Raw genomic sequence first — 14,683 nt, forward strand, 5'->3', positions numbered from 1 at the left:
GGACCTAGTCCCCTGAGGTCGAATCCAGCACAATGTCATTATCATCCATCGGATTGTACGTGGTCACTGCCTATTCAGTCTTGCTGACGTGCCTTTTGTGCTCAGTAATTCTTCTCACAGAAGGCCCCCCTCTGTATTCCCCCGTCCACTCTGTCCTGCCCCCCGTCTACTGTGGCCCATCTGTAATCCCATCCCCCATCCTGCACCCCCATATCCGCCCTGTCTCGCCCTACACTTCTCCAAAACAAACCAGCTGTCTTGGACGGTCGTGTCCCCGGGGGCGTAAACAGGTGCCGAGAGGGCCGCAGGGCCTCAGCATGTGACACATGGCAGCACGCTCCTCCAGCCTTCTCCTCCAACCTGCCAACACACCAGAGAGAGAGAGCTTGGTGTGTTTTACAGCTGTAGACTTAATTGTTACCACAGACAAGGAGATGTTGAAAGCTAATAGCATAAAAAACACTGCAAATAAAACTTTCTCATTTGTCAAACCAGCCATGCACTGAGAATGCTTGTGATAGTGCATGTATTTAATAATTTCCTAATGTAGTAAATTAAGAAGCATTGTATTATGAGATTTATTTAACAATATTACTATGCAGTGTGAATGTCTTTATTAAAGATCTTTTGATAGTAAGGATGAACGCCTTTAGCAGGTCTAAAAATATACATTGCTGTGTAACCAAAATAGATAAAAGGAAAGTGGTCTTTGCTGCTGAGGCTAAAGCCAGCTGTATTTTTAGCACAAACTACACACTGTGCACAGAGGGGGACTGCTGGACGCAGGTCAATGTGCCTCTACACACATTCCAAAATGGTAACCACAGGTCGATGCTACTATTCTCGTATGACTGTGAACTGTCAATGGAGGCACTGATTAAAGGTTTGTACTCGTTAAAAACAGAAAGATATGGGGATGAGAAGGCACAGTGCTCTTTTGAAGAAAAAAAATAGACCATAGAGAGTCATAGAGAGTGGAAGGTGGTTTGGATTTAGGTTTTAAACATCTTTAAATAGGACTTAATCACACAATTCAGCCCAATGGATGATAAGTACCTAACTGTACTTTTCAAGGCCAATCTGTATGCATTATGTTTCCACTTCTGTGTATTACTTGGAAAGTTCATGACTTGCCATTGCAAGCCATTGTGCGGCAAGAAACGCAGCAAGTGCACCAGCTTCTTTGTGCAGAGCATTCACATGTTTTACAACTCTTTCAAGCACTTGCAAATAAGGGACCTGAGTTTGGAAACTGTCCTTGAATGCAATAAAGTCTTTCTTTTGAAGCCGGAGAACAAAGGCAGCTTCACACCCTAAACTGTTCGACTATCACTCTCTCTCTCTCTGTGGAGAGCTCAGCTGTGCTACACACTCTATTGTACATCTGGTACTTTGACTCTTTGACACTGCGTGTGTGTGTGGGGTGTGTGCGTGTTTGTGGACTAGTGAGTGTGGGAAGGGGGAGGGTCTACGTGTGTGCATATGCGTTTGCATATATGTCTGCCATTGCACATCAAAATGCCATCTTGTTGAGCAGGTGTCCTATGCTCGTACCTCTTACAAGCTGAGGCAAGTCAGTGGCTCAGCTTGAATGTGTAATGCAAGATTTTTATCACCTTCCATATTATAGCAGCTCCTTAGTTATTTGCCCATGTGCAAACAAACAACCCCAGTAACAGTTACTGGAAAGCTTTTAGCTGGAGACACTGAACCCATAAGTATTTTTCCAATAAACATACATAAGATTGTAACCTAATGTAATAGCAGTTGCGTGAAAGCACTCAGACAATTAAAAATCTGTGGATATCCAAGAATGAAATGGAAAAGTAGGGGGAAAATCTGTGTATTTTCCTTTAAAGTTAAAAAACTTAAATTCTATTACCCTGTGGAGACAAATGAGGAGGTAAGAACATCATGGTCCTTTGTGGACTGTAATTATGTTACGTAAATAAACTGAAACAGATGGATGCTTTTATTTGGATACATTTAAAGGCGATTTACAAAGAATAAATGAAACATTGATGTTTCTGGAAATGTAGTTTTTCCTTTAGTTAAAACCTACATGTGTTTTTTGTTTTTTTTAGATAGCAGGCCATATTTTGTTAGGCTCCACTAAACAAAATCAACACCAGGAGAACAAATACTTCATTAAATGAAACATTTGAGATACTTGTTGGCACTTACACGTTTTGCTAAGTGTTGCATAACTAAATCAAGTGATCAGTGTGTGATTGTGACAGCTTATTTAGGCAGAGCAGCATGCACTCACTTTTTTTTCTTTTAATCAGCGAGGGGTTGTGCAATATTAAGGCTGCACATTTGGCCAGCATCGCACATTGGCCTTTCACGAGTCTGCTGTGCAGTCTGAAGTCTGAATGGAGACTCTCAGCAGCAGCTCCTGCATTTGCATTTGATGCAGACTTCAGTCGGCGGATCCAGGCAGCAGCGCGGATGACTCTGAACTTAACAAAAAACTTTGCTGATCGAGGGGTTAGAGCATCCGGAGAGAAACGTGAATAAAGTAGCACGACTTTGCTGTTAAATCACAGTATGAGTCAGATACATAGTTTGTAGTGACGCGTGTACTGGTTTTATGTTAAAATAACTGCGGGTTGAAGAAGTGTAGACGGGACTAGCTTTCTCGGCGGAGTAGTACTAATTGCACTACCGGTGCACAGTTCAATGCTGAGCTCGATCCAGGCACACAGTGCGCTAAAACTGCAGCGTTCAACTCCGGGATGCTACTGTGTCACTAATAAACAACTACTTTTTTTTTGCTAAACTAAACCTGTTCGCCATCATTTCTAGTTGGGTCGTGTGAAGAGCAGCTGTTCGTGTTGGGTTTATTTTTTGTTTATATTTTTCTGGCACAAACGTCGGACTTCTCGACACAGTGGAAGGACTTTACTGAACTCAGAAAGATGTCAATTCTGCCTTTCACTCCCCCCATTGTCAAAAGACTTCTGGGCTGGAAAAAGGGAGAGCAGAACGGTCAGGAGGAGAAATGGTGTGAAAAAGCGGTGAAAAGTCTGGTGAAGAAGCTGAAGAAGACGGGACAACTGGACGAGCTGGAGAAAGCCATCACCACCCAGAATATCAACACCAAATGCATCACTATACCGAGGTGAGCACAGCCGGAGCGCTTTGTTGATGTTGACCGTGGCTATGGCTGAGATGGACTGATGTTTATTTTTATGCATACGTTTAATTGCACCTTTATTACACTAAACCAAACACTCATACACATCCCAGTGTTTGCTAACTTTAGCATGCACATCAAATACTCATTTATGGCATCCTTACTTGACCCTGAAGTTGTCATTTCCACTTCCTACCTCGCGTCCATATCTCAAACTCTTGCTTTCCTTTACGTTCATAAAACAGCAGTACGGTGGCTAAGGTAAATTAATGCTTATCGAGCTAACATAAGTCCACAAGCAAAGCTAGCAAATCATTGCTCAGATATGTGCTCAGCGAGCTGCGATGCCATCATATGTGCGCTTAACTTAAAGTGACCCGACTCTGTGAAAGTATTTCAGTCGTTTCTTGCCATCAGACTGACATATAACTGAAGTAATTTCGCTGAATATGGGATATACTCTGTGCATTGACTAGCCAGCAGCACACATGCAATGCAAAAGCACAAATGGAGTCCAAGTTATATAACTTGGCCTTAATCTGGGACGCTTTGCAGCGCTGTGCGTAGGCGAGCCTGTGGAGCTGGCCTCTCTCTCTTTCTCTCTCTCTCCCTCTCTCTCTCTCTCTCTCTCTCTCTGCTTTCAATGCTGTGTGAAGGCATTTGTCTATCAACACATCGTTTAGAGCCAATAATCAGCACTGGCACTCGACATTAAATTACATCACGTTATTAAATAGTTTTAATTTTGTTCTGAGCAGTCACTGTCCTGCCTTGGTGAAAGGTTGTGACAGGTAAAAAAATAAACCCTGCTGAGGTGTTTGTAAACACTGGCCATGTCTGTCAAAGGACTGATCAACTCAAGTCATATAAATGTGTGTATCAAATATGTGTGTAGTACTGTGAAAAGTACCCAATTCACAGCATCCATTATGTACAATCACTTACTATTTTATTAAGTATACTTTGTTTAATTGTGTCCACTGCATTTTAATTAGTGATGGTTGACTAAGTATTAACATTTCTCTTTATAACACAACACAATTCAATAGCACCACAAACTGCATGCTCCAAAATAGTCATAGTCAATATTTATTTGTATAGCCCAATATCACAAATAACACATTTCCCTCAGGACGTCTGTGGAAGCCAGCAGTATAACAGTCACTATCATTATTGACCATAAAGTTGACTCCTAACTTCTTCAAAACAACAAAAACTTAACACTATAACTTTCTTACATGCAGAATTTAATGCAGGACTGTTGATTTAGTTTCGGTTTGGTCTAATTCTTAAACTTTCAGCTGACTGTAAGATCACACTCACAGCAATTTTTAAATCTCTGCTATTTTGCGAGTTCCAGTAAGTTATAAAAAAGGGGCCAAGACTCAAAATTGTGTCCATATATTCTCACTTGCATGTGCTGGCAATTTATACCAGACTTAATAGCATACTGTGTGTCAGATGAAATTGAAATCCACACAGGGCACTCCCACATTCTTGATTTCCACAAGTGTGCATATCACAGCTTGCACAGGCCTGGGCTGGCGTTCAGACTTAATCCTACCCGGAAAGTTAAATAATGTTTGCCATGATCCAGGTTTCATATTTCCCACCACTAATACAGAGGGGAAGAGGCAGACTGCATTAAGATGACCTCAGATCAGAACTGGCTGTCAGGGTGGGCTAACAGTGTCCCTGGAGGGCTGCTGTTTCTATTAATTCCCCTATGTTCTGGCTTGCTGACAGCAGCTGCCTGCGTGTTCGGGCCTGTCCACGGGGAGGTCAGCTCCTATCTCTCTGACACATGAACTCCCTGATGAGGCTCATCGCTACCCCTCTTGATGACCGTTTGCCTTGATGCTGAGTGCTGATGGAAGCAGGCTGTGCTCATCAGCTGAGCCAGGGGTTGCATCTGGTGGTGGAATAGCAGACACGGATGGGTGTCATTCAGATTTTAGAGATACTCATGCACTTGTCAGTACTCCTTAACTCCGTATTACTCCTTATAAGTAAAATAAATAATATTTCTGACGTCAATACAATGATTAAAGTTTTAAAAACAGTGAAGTTGTGCGATGTGTATCGAATTGATTGGTCCTATCATAGATGTCAGTCACCACCATTTATTCCTTATTTATCCTCCTCCTTGCTGCTAATGTGAATGTAATGTAATGTGGACTGGTTCCACTGGTAGAGGGAGGAGGCCATACTGTCTCAGCCAGTACGTCTACAAAAACACACTTTACAAAACATAAAGTTTGCTTTTATAGAAGCCGAAAGAAACCAGGAAATCATCACATATAAGAACCTGGAACGAGAGAATATAAATATTTTTTCAACAAGATGAATTGATTATCAAAAGTGTTGGTAACTAATTGATTAATCAACTTATCATGGCAGCTCTAGACAGATTATCTTTTTAAAGGTGTTTTCTGGCATAGACACCTTTATTTAGTAGTAGACAAATAGGAAACATGGGAGAGAGAGGGGGGTGTGACATGCAGCAAAGGACCTCTGACCGGGATTCAAACCTGGGTCGGCTGCGTGTATGGCACACACTCTAACCACTCAACCACCTGCACGCCAACAGATTAGTTTTTCACTTGCAAACTTTTACTGCACTTAACAAGCTTAGTTTCACTGTCTCCTCAGTAAATGTACAAATCAATCTTTAACACCAAACCTTCTAGCTGCACTGAGACTGAATCACCAGCATCATTTACTCAATGCTAGCTTTTTGCAGTGGAGCTCCACTTACTGGAGACAAAGAGCACCGATGGCAGCCCACAGATATACACTTCCTTGTTAAAAGCTTATTAAAAGACAGCAAAAGCCACAGAGGAATTCATGATGTGGTAACTCTGTTGCTGCTGGGTTGTTAACCTTACAAACAGGGCTGGTACAAGCCTACTTTTTTAGAGTTTAACATAACTGACTAACCGTATTACTGACCTGAGGACATTAAATAAGGGCGAATGTGAACAGTGACACGTTCACGTGTTCACGTTCAGAACCAGCTTTTGGGGTAACATCCCATTTACCAGATTAGGTAACAGTTTGGATAATTGAAGGCAGGGTTATTAGTTTTGAAACAGGGGGAAACAGATGATAGACTCATCACATCTGATTCAGATATCATATGTTTCGATGGCCAAGTGTCACTAGCAGATTTTAATATCTTGAGGCTAATGTTTTCCAGTTGTGTCGTATAAAGTTCATGATATTTAAAAGTTTTGTCTTTCAAAACAGATTTACTACTTTTTCAGTGCTCGGCAGATGGTAAAAATTAACTGCTCGGGAGCTTTTGGAAAACCCGTCTGTCTGTTTTTAAAAGTGACCTGCTAGATTACATTGAAAACAACAGCAGTGGTCTCCGGTTAGATATGGTATCGCAAGAATTTGGGAAACACGGTAAGTTTGGGGCGAGTCACAGTTATTTTTCTGTGTGGGTGGTTGATGTGGGTGGCGGGGCTGAGTGTGTGTGCATGTCCCAATATGTTTACACTAGAGATAAAAGCCCACATCCCATGAAAAAACATTAGTCATACTCACTTGGACTTAAATTCTCATTTGAAGTTGGAAACAAAGGACTGTATATCAAGTTTTGCCTATCGCCTGGGCAGGGTTACTACTTTACTTGCCTCTTAGGTCACTGTGGTTTTGGCAATGAGCTGTTTTTACTTTTGGGAAAACCAATAAGCAAAGTGAATGCTAAGGCTTCTGTCCAATTTCAAGCCTTAGTCACTCAACAAGAAGCAATTGTGGCATTATGGTTTTGACCTGCCCTCCTCCCTCGTTTCTCCTTGTTTCCCTTTTTAAATTTCTCTCTTTGTATGAGCTGTAAACGTGAGTTGGTCACAAACATTGGTGTGTAAACTGCGTCAAGCGGTGAAAATCTGCCAGTTTCCGAATGTCAAGGGGTGAATGTGAATTATTTTCAGCTGCTCGGCTTGAGTATGACAAAATGACTAATGAATTACGTTCCTTCTGTTGTATAAGTGCATTTATAAACAGGTGCCAGATCTGTTTCCGCTAAACCTCTGGGATGGTAAATGAAGGTGGCCATAGCTGCGAATTAAAGGGGCGTTCTGTGATTTTCTGTTATTTTTATACTGTCATGATGGTGGATGACTTTTTTAAACATGGTCAAAGCTCTAAAACGTGAGGGGAACAAATGTAAAATGCTGCCTGTAAGTCAAAGTCCAGGCCTTCAGTCTGCTCTGAACGCTTTGTTTGTAACGTCAACTCTATTTCCTCCTCGGGACGATGCCAGGAGGTTCACGCATGCCCACAAACAACCGTCCATTCTGTAGCCTTTGTTGCTAAGATTGCCCCACGGTTTATTCGTGTTGTGCACTCATATATTTCAGATCAGGTTCTGGCTCAAACATGTACAGATATATTTGAGAAGATCTATTTTGAGTAAAAAAGGAAAAAAAGAAGTAGAAGAACTACTACTAGTGGTTGTTGATGTTTCCTTCAGAGTTTTAGGACCAGCATCCGGGAGCTAACCAATCAGAACAGAGTGAGACAGGAGCTAAAACAGCTTGTTTTAGACAGAGGCTGAACTGAGGGTCTGCATAAAGAGCCAGTATACGATGGATAAGGAGTTTTATTAAGTGTAAATCATGCAAAGATATTCCAGTAGAGCCCCCGAATAAAAATATATACCTGGAAATGTGCATAATACATTTCACTTATAGAAATATTTGACTATTGACTCTTTACAGGATAGATGTCACAAGAAAACAACAGCATCATTAGTTTGTGCAAAATCTTTACACTAACATGACAAAGCTTTCAGACAGCTATTTGAATTTTGACTCTTATCCCTTTGAAGCAAAAGAGGAAAGGTCATGTTGGTTGGATGGGTCAACAACTCAATGCCAGACTTTGAAACAGGAGCCTACTGTTTGGTCCATATCAAACGGAGAGACTGTGTTTTTTTGTTTTTTTTTAAACCATGATAGTTCCCCAACCTTAACCATGACCAAGAGGTCTGCTAACCGTAAGGAAGTCATTTTTTTGTAACCAGACCACAACGTTTCCCTATCATTAACCAATGAGTTATTTTAACCCAAACCATGACCTTTCTTGGAGTCCATTTTCTACATAACCTAACAAAACCTTAGAAAGATCAGATTGGGAAAGGGTTGTTTGTTTGTTTTTTGTAGCAAGTGATTTGTAACAGTTGTGCAGGGAACATAAGTAAAATGTCATCTTGTTGTTAAGGGTAGTGATTACAACAACAACACAACAAAACATTGTGTCATTTAATTTGGAGGAGTTCTTGACTGTTTAGTAAAGCATCAAACAACTACAGCAAAATATATATTTCCTTGTCTTTCAGTTACGTTGTCTGTCCTTGCCGTTACTTATGGTGTAAGCGTGACATGCTGCAAGTTTCTAAATTGGTCACTTCCTCACGATGAAACACTCGGCCTGCTCTTTGAATTGATTGCATACAGGAATAAACACTTCTGACACGAGTTACACAGGACCGTCTTCTCAAGTTTATATTGACACAGACACACTCTGAAGAATGCTAACTGTTTATCCCAAAGGAGAATAATCACATGCACGGTGTCAGAGACGCACTCTTATCGCCAGTAATAAGACAGTTTTATCATAACAATACATGACCGATAATGTAGTTAGGTGACCAAATCACAGTCAATCAGAGGGAAACCCTGACACTGTAGCTTTGGCTTTTTGCATGACATGTGAATTGAAATGTATCTTCACTGGAAAAACCTGGAGGATATTAATTTTATGACGTAAGCGCCATTTTTACACAGTCACATTGTCAACTTTTTTGTGTATTTTAAGTTGGGCTGCAACTATTGATTAATCTGTTCATTATTTACAGTGCAACATTACAGTATATTAAATAGAAAAAAAGTGGAAAATCTTCCCATTGAAGAAGCCATTGTTGCCAGTTCATTTTCTGTGTGTCATCCAATTACAGTAATAAATAGTTTTGGCATCAATATCATGGAAACTAATCACAAGGGACCAGAAAGCAGCAAAGTGCTCTGTCTTGATCGCTGACATAATGTTGAAGAGGCAAACCCTGACTGTGAAGAGAGAGACTCCCTAACTAAAAAACGAGTGGAAATTTGAATCCGGATGGAAAAATGAGGATTTCGATATTTTTCCTACATCCTGCAGTTATCACAGAACCTTTGTAGCTTTATCTGTAATGTCTCTGTCATATTTCAACAGACTTATCTACATATGAAACAGCCCTTACTTTAACACCAATATGAACCCATTAATAAAACTGTAGGAGTTTAGTGGGGGAACACTGGTGGTAAATGGAAAGAAATTATCAATGGTGTGTGTTGGTGGTTTGCGTGTTTCCTTTCACAGAGCCTGGGGGAGTGGATTCCTCTCTCCTGCCTACCTTGACTTACTCTGGGTTCGGGCCAGTGCTGAAGAGTGCTTTCGTCTTGTTCACACACATCCCTGCTGGAAGGAAGACTACAGTCTGACAGTCTGATTCATACTGCTGCATGTCAGGGCAGGAGGGAGGGAGAGAAGGAGACACGAGCATAGAAATAAAGATAAGATAATAAAACAAGAAAAACAGGTGGTAGAAGGAATACGGACAAAGATGAATACTGGAAGCAGAGCTGGGCAATATAACTAAAATCTCATATCCCGATATTGGTCATTTATATCCTGATAAAAATACCTATCCCGATATAGCACATCTAAATACAGTGAATAAATAGTTGGTCCTTACTGTTGTGTCATGTTGATAGCTTGTAGTGAATGCATGGACACTCAAAGCTGTTTTTGATTAGTTTATGCAAAGTGAGGACCGTACTCGTACATTGTTAAAACAACAATTAAGATATTACAAATGATATATATCTTACACCCCTAATTGGAAGGAAGGGAAGAAGTAGAGGAAGTACACTTTAAATATACAAACGTTGCTATTCATTTAAGAGTTTATAGGACTTAGGATAATGTTTGTGCCAAAACTTGTGCCTCCACAATCAAAATGTAGAAGCGCCTTTGTGATCAACAACAGCATAATTTGTGATTTAAAATAGCTTGAAGTCAAAACCATACGTTTACTCAAGCAGTCCCGTAGTGGGCTTGTGGTGATCCTCTAACAGAAACGTGTGGTTACCTTTTTACACCAATGCACAGCCCTTACAGTAAAATTGTTGCAGTAAAATTTGGTAAGGACCCCTGACCGAAAGTCAAAGCAGAAAACTTGTGGTATTGAACCTTGATATTCATGTAAATGCGTGTGTCGCAAAAAAGTTGTCAAGAAGTAAAAACTACTGAAAATATATGTAATCTTGTTTACTTATACTTTGATCGGATACGAACTGCTGGTGTTCCCTTGAATTTAGACAACTTCTGTTAAATGAAAAACATGTTTTCATAGAAAAAAATATTTACATTTCTTAAAATAAGATCTCAGATAAAAACCACTTTGGTATCAGACTCAAAACTTAAGACATAGGTGCTGGTTTTCAAAATCTTCAATCGCTACCGAGCTCTACTCAGTTGATAAGTTTTGTCAGCCAGGCTCGTGCTGCGGTGTTTGGACCACGAGAGAGAAAGTGAGCAGGTGATAAGGAGGGAGAACAGAGTGCCAACCAGTCGGGGATTCCCGCTGTTGTGTCTGGTGCTGGAGGGGAGGGACCGTCGTGATAATGGGAGTCTGTGTTTAACGAGGGAGGATGACTCATAAATGATAGGCAGATGTACACAGAGAGAAAGAGAGAAAGAAATGAAAACAGTGTTAATTAAGTGCAGTCATTGAAATGTTAGGGGAATAGAATGTGAAAGAGAAGGGTAAAAACCAAAAGCTGAGGGTTTAAATGAAGGAAGAGAGGGAGACAGAATATTTGGCAGGCGGCAGCGTGCTGGATTCTCCAGCTTATCAGGAGGAGACTGCGGTTAGTGTGGTTTGCATGCAAAAAAGAAAAACAAAAAAAACACACACATAAAAAAATCAAACGGGCTAATAGCAGAGATAAAACTGGTTTGTTTTTCGGCGAGGCAGCAGTTCAACTTCAAAAGAAGTGTGTCTGCGTGTGCCTGCATGGCAGACTACATTAAATACACCACACACACACATGTACACACACACACCCACACACATTGCTATTAGTCTGTCATGAAAATACTGTGTATACAGCTATATAATGCTGCACACACACGCACATATACTGTACTGTAAATAAAGTATGCACAACCGTCCTACACATCCTGTCATTTGGCATAACAGAGCTGCAGCAGCAGAAGTTGATACATCCTGTGTGAATATTGCCCAAATCCTGTATTTAAACACACAACTGACACTACATTAGCTATAACTGTGCAATCTAATGCAATCCAAAACAACAAGCTCTACTTTTATGAAGCTTATACATTCACAGTTTGTGATTTTGTAGACCAGCAGATTAAATCAATAATGAATTATTATTAGTTGCAACCACAGTCACGCACTGGGAGGTTTTTACTAGTTTCTCTCTCTCTTTCTCACCTTCATTTTAATTACGTGTCATTGTGGTCCAACGTCTACAGTGTCCTCTTTTTTTTTTTCTTTTCTTTTTTTACACATGCACTGTTACACACACACATACACACACACATTCACACTCACTGAGGCAGCTTTCATGTCAAATTGCACACCTGAGTCATGCGAGACAGCATTGTTCAACAAGGACACGATACAAGACAGGTCATGGAGAGTTTATGTGTGTCGTCTGTCTGTGTGCTGTCGGCCGCTCTAATGATGATAAGTCGCTTCCTTCATTCACGTCCAGTATTCCTGTCGTTGTGTGATTTGCATGATAAAAAAGAGATACTGCAGCGACTTCTGACGGATTAGTGTGCGTGTTTGTGTGTTTTTAACGACATGTGTTATCATGTTTACCTTGACGTAACCAAATAGCTTTGACCCATAAAAAACTGAATAAGATGAAGCACAGTGGCTGCTGCTGGCTAAAACCTGTTTGAATATTTACTACCTTTCAGTGGAACTGTGATGATATGATGATGTTGTGAAAATGTGTTTTTTATTAGGGACACTTTTTACATTTAAATGAAAAACACATTATACTTAAAAACAAATGAGGCTTTAAACAGTCATTCAGTATTATATGTTCACCATACTAATGAATAAAAAGTGCCACATTGAGGCCGCTTCACTAAGAGGAACAGTGAAAGTAATATCATATGAACTGTATATCATCATACATATTTTTGCGTGTGTGTATTCGTGTGTGTGTGTGTGGTTAGTCAGCTCAGAGGAATGCTCTCTCTGCCTGCCGGGTCCTTGAGGAGGGCGTGGGCTGCTGTTTGGTTTGCGGCTTGAACCAGGAGTGGAGGGGGTTAGAGAGACAGCTCTGCCTCGACTTGGCCGTCTCACTATCTGCGGGGGAGTGCGCGTGCACACAAAAACACACACACACAGCAACACACACACACACACATGCTAACTTACGTACACACAGACACGTTCACCAGACAACAAGCCTGCCTTTGTGCTCCACTGGCCACTGCCACCACTGCTGCTAAGGGTGCTGGACTACAGCTGGATCTGTGTGGGAAAACAACTTGACATGAAGGAGCAGGGTTTAAGAAGAAAGAGGAAGAGATTACGTTTAAACCAGGAGTACAATTAAAAGATTTTGAAATACAGAAAGCGAAAAAAAAAAGTTAGCCGAAGTTGTGAAAGATAAGCAGATGAATCAAAGACACTGGTTGGTCAGCTGATGAGTTTTGAAAGATTCATCCTTGAATCTGCTCTAAAGATGAGAGCACACCACTTCAGCTAAAGTAGCAGAATGAAAAATTGAAGTTAAGCTAAAAGGGTCTCGCTCTCACTTTACCACTGGGAACCGCTAATATACTGTAGCAACAAAGGAGCTTGGGCGTGGACTACAGCCTGATCAAATTTGACTTGAAGAATTGCTCATCTGAGAGCAGTTTTATTGCTTGTTTTCATTTGGTGTAGATTTTCACAGTTGTAGCGTTAACCCTGTAAAACAAAAATACTCATGTTTTCTCTCTATGAACTTACTGTGACAAGGTGGTGAACTTCGAGTGAAATTTGACTGACGATTTATTTTGCCTGATCCGCAGGGACCCCCCCCTGGTTTCCTCTCACAGTCCAAATATATGCAGAATATATGAATGAGAAACTCAGATGTGTGAACGTAAGGGGTAAATTTATCTGTAATAGACTTGTTACCCGTCTGACTAGAACCCTGACTTGGCTCTAGCCTCCCACAACAATCAGTTCAATAGGAATGTAGACAATGGATGGATGGATGGATGAATGTAGAGATGTGTGCGGAGATGTGTTTCCATTGTCGAAATGTGTATGAAAATATCTTTTTTTTTAAAAAAGCTCTCGAGCAAATCTCTTTCTATTCTATCAAATCTTTTATCTCACTCAGGTATAGCAGTCAGGCTCCTCAGTTGCAGCCGACCGTTGCTGTCTCTGTTTGAAATGACAAACATCAGCGGCACTAGATCATATCGACTTCACGTTAATTGTGTAACAGCTCAAATAAAAAATAAAAAAGTTTAGCAGCTCTTTGGTTAACGTGATCTTTGCAGCTGGTGTCTATATTTGCGTGTTTTCGTAGTGTCTCGGCGTAGCGATTCTTCTTTGGAAATATGATCACCTGATTAAGTCGTCTCTCAGTTAATCTTTGGTTTGTATCTAATCAACATTTTACTCTCCTCAGTTTAACAGCTCTGATACTTGACCTTCAATATTTGGAGTAAGTGGTGGAGTACAGTAGTTTGTAGCTGTAAATGCGTCAGATACATTTAATTTAAATTTCATATTGTCAGCCAGCAAGACTTCTTTCAGCTCTAGTTATTTTAGCTTTTAGTTACTCACAAATGCAGAAATGTATATAAGATTAGATATTAATTGATTTAACCCTTTCAAGCATAGTGCTCACTGCAGTGGACAGCTATTCAAAATGTATGAAAGGATTTTGATGGCATAGTTACACTTCAGCCACCACAATGGACACTAGTGCGTCATCCCATACATCACCACTAAACCTGCAGTAATGTTTTTGGTTGTAGATCAGTTGATTCATATTATTATATTGTAATAGTATATCATTTGGTGAAAGAAAAAATGATATTTCTTCAAGCCTAAAGAGAAATGAAAAAGATTAGGAGAAAAATCCTGATTGAGGTTATCATAATTCATACATGTAAGGGTTAATTAAATGTGAAAAAGTGTATGCCTCTCCACAGAAGGGGATTTGGTAATGACAGTGTATCTAATTATTTTTGGCTGATTTGTTCACAGTAGTGGACTTTCACAGTATTTTATCATATTATTATTTTTGTTTTATGCTCTTGGATGACGCACAATAAGTATTTTGAGTCTTTTCATTAAACCTCAGTGAAAGCAAACTGTAAAGTAAAAACAAATCTTGGCCTGTATTTGAAATCTATGACCACGAGCTTAGAAACAAATGAATCAACTGTAGAAGAAAAAATCTAGGCTTCAAAATGAACAAATAGTTGGTTACCAAG

The 14,683-nt window shown here is 40.2% G+C and overlaps 1 protein-coding gene across 1 annotated transcript in view; it reads left to right on the forward strand.

Moving 5' to 3' along the window:
* The first annotated feature begins 2,433 nt into the window (after positions 1-2,433).
* The window catches only part of smad3a (SMAD family member 3a), a 32,568-nt gene continuing 20,318 nt past the window's right edge, over positions 2,434-14,683 (forward strand). The window contains exon 1 of the mRNA XM_053341256.1: positions 2,434-3,124. Coding sequence (XP_053197231.1) covers positions 2,922-3,124 — 203 coding nt within the window. The 5' untranslated portion in view covers positions 2,434-2,921. The remainder of the gene's footprint in view (positions 3,125-14,683) is intronic.

The sequence above is a fragment of the Scomber japonicus genome, chromosome 1 (assembly GCF_027409825.1).
Source record: "Scomber japonicus isolate fScoJap1 chromosome 1, fScoJap1.pri, whole genome shotgun sequence".
In the NCBI taxonomy this organism is placed as follows: Eukaryota; Metazoa; Chordata; class Actinopteri; order Scombriformes; family Scombridae; genus Scomber; species Scomber japonicus.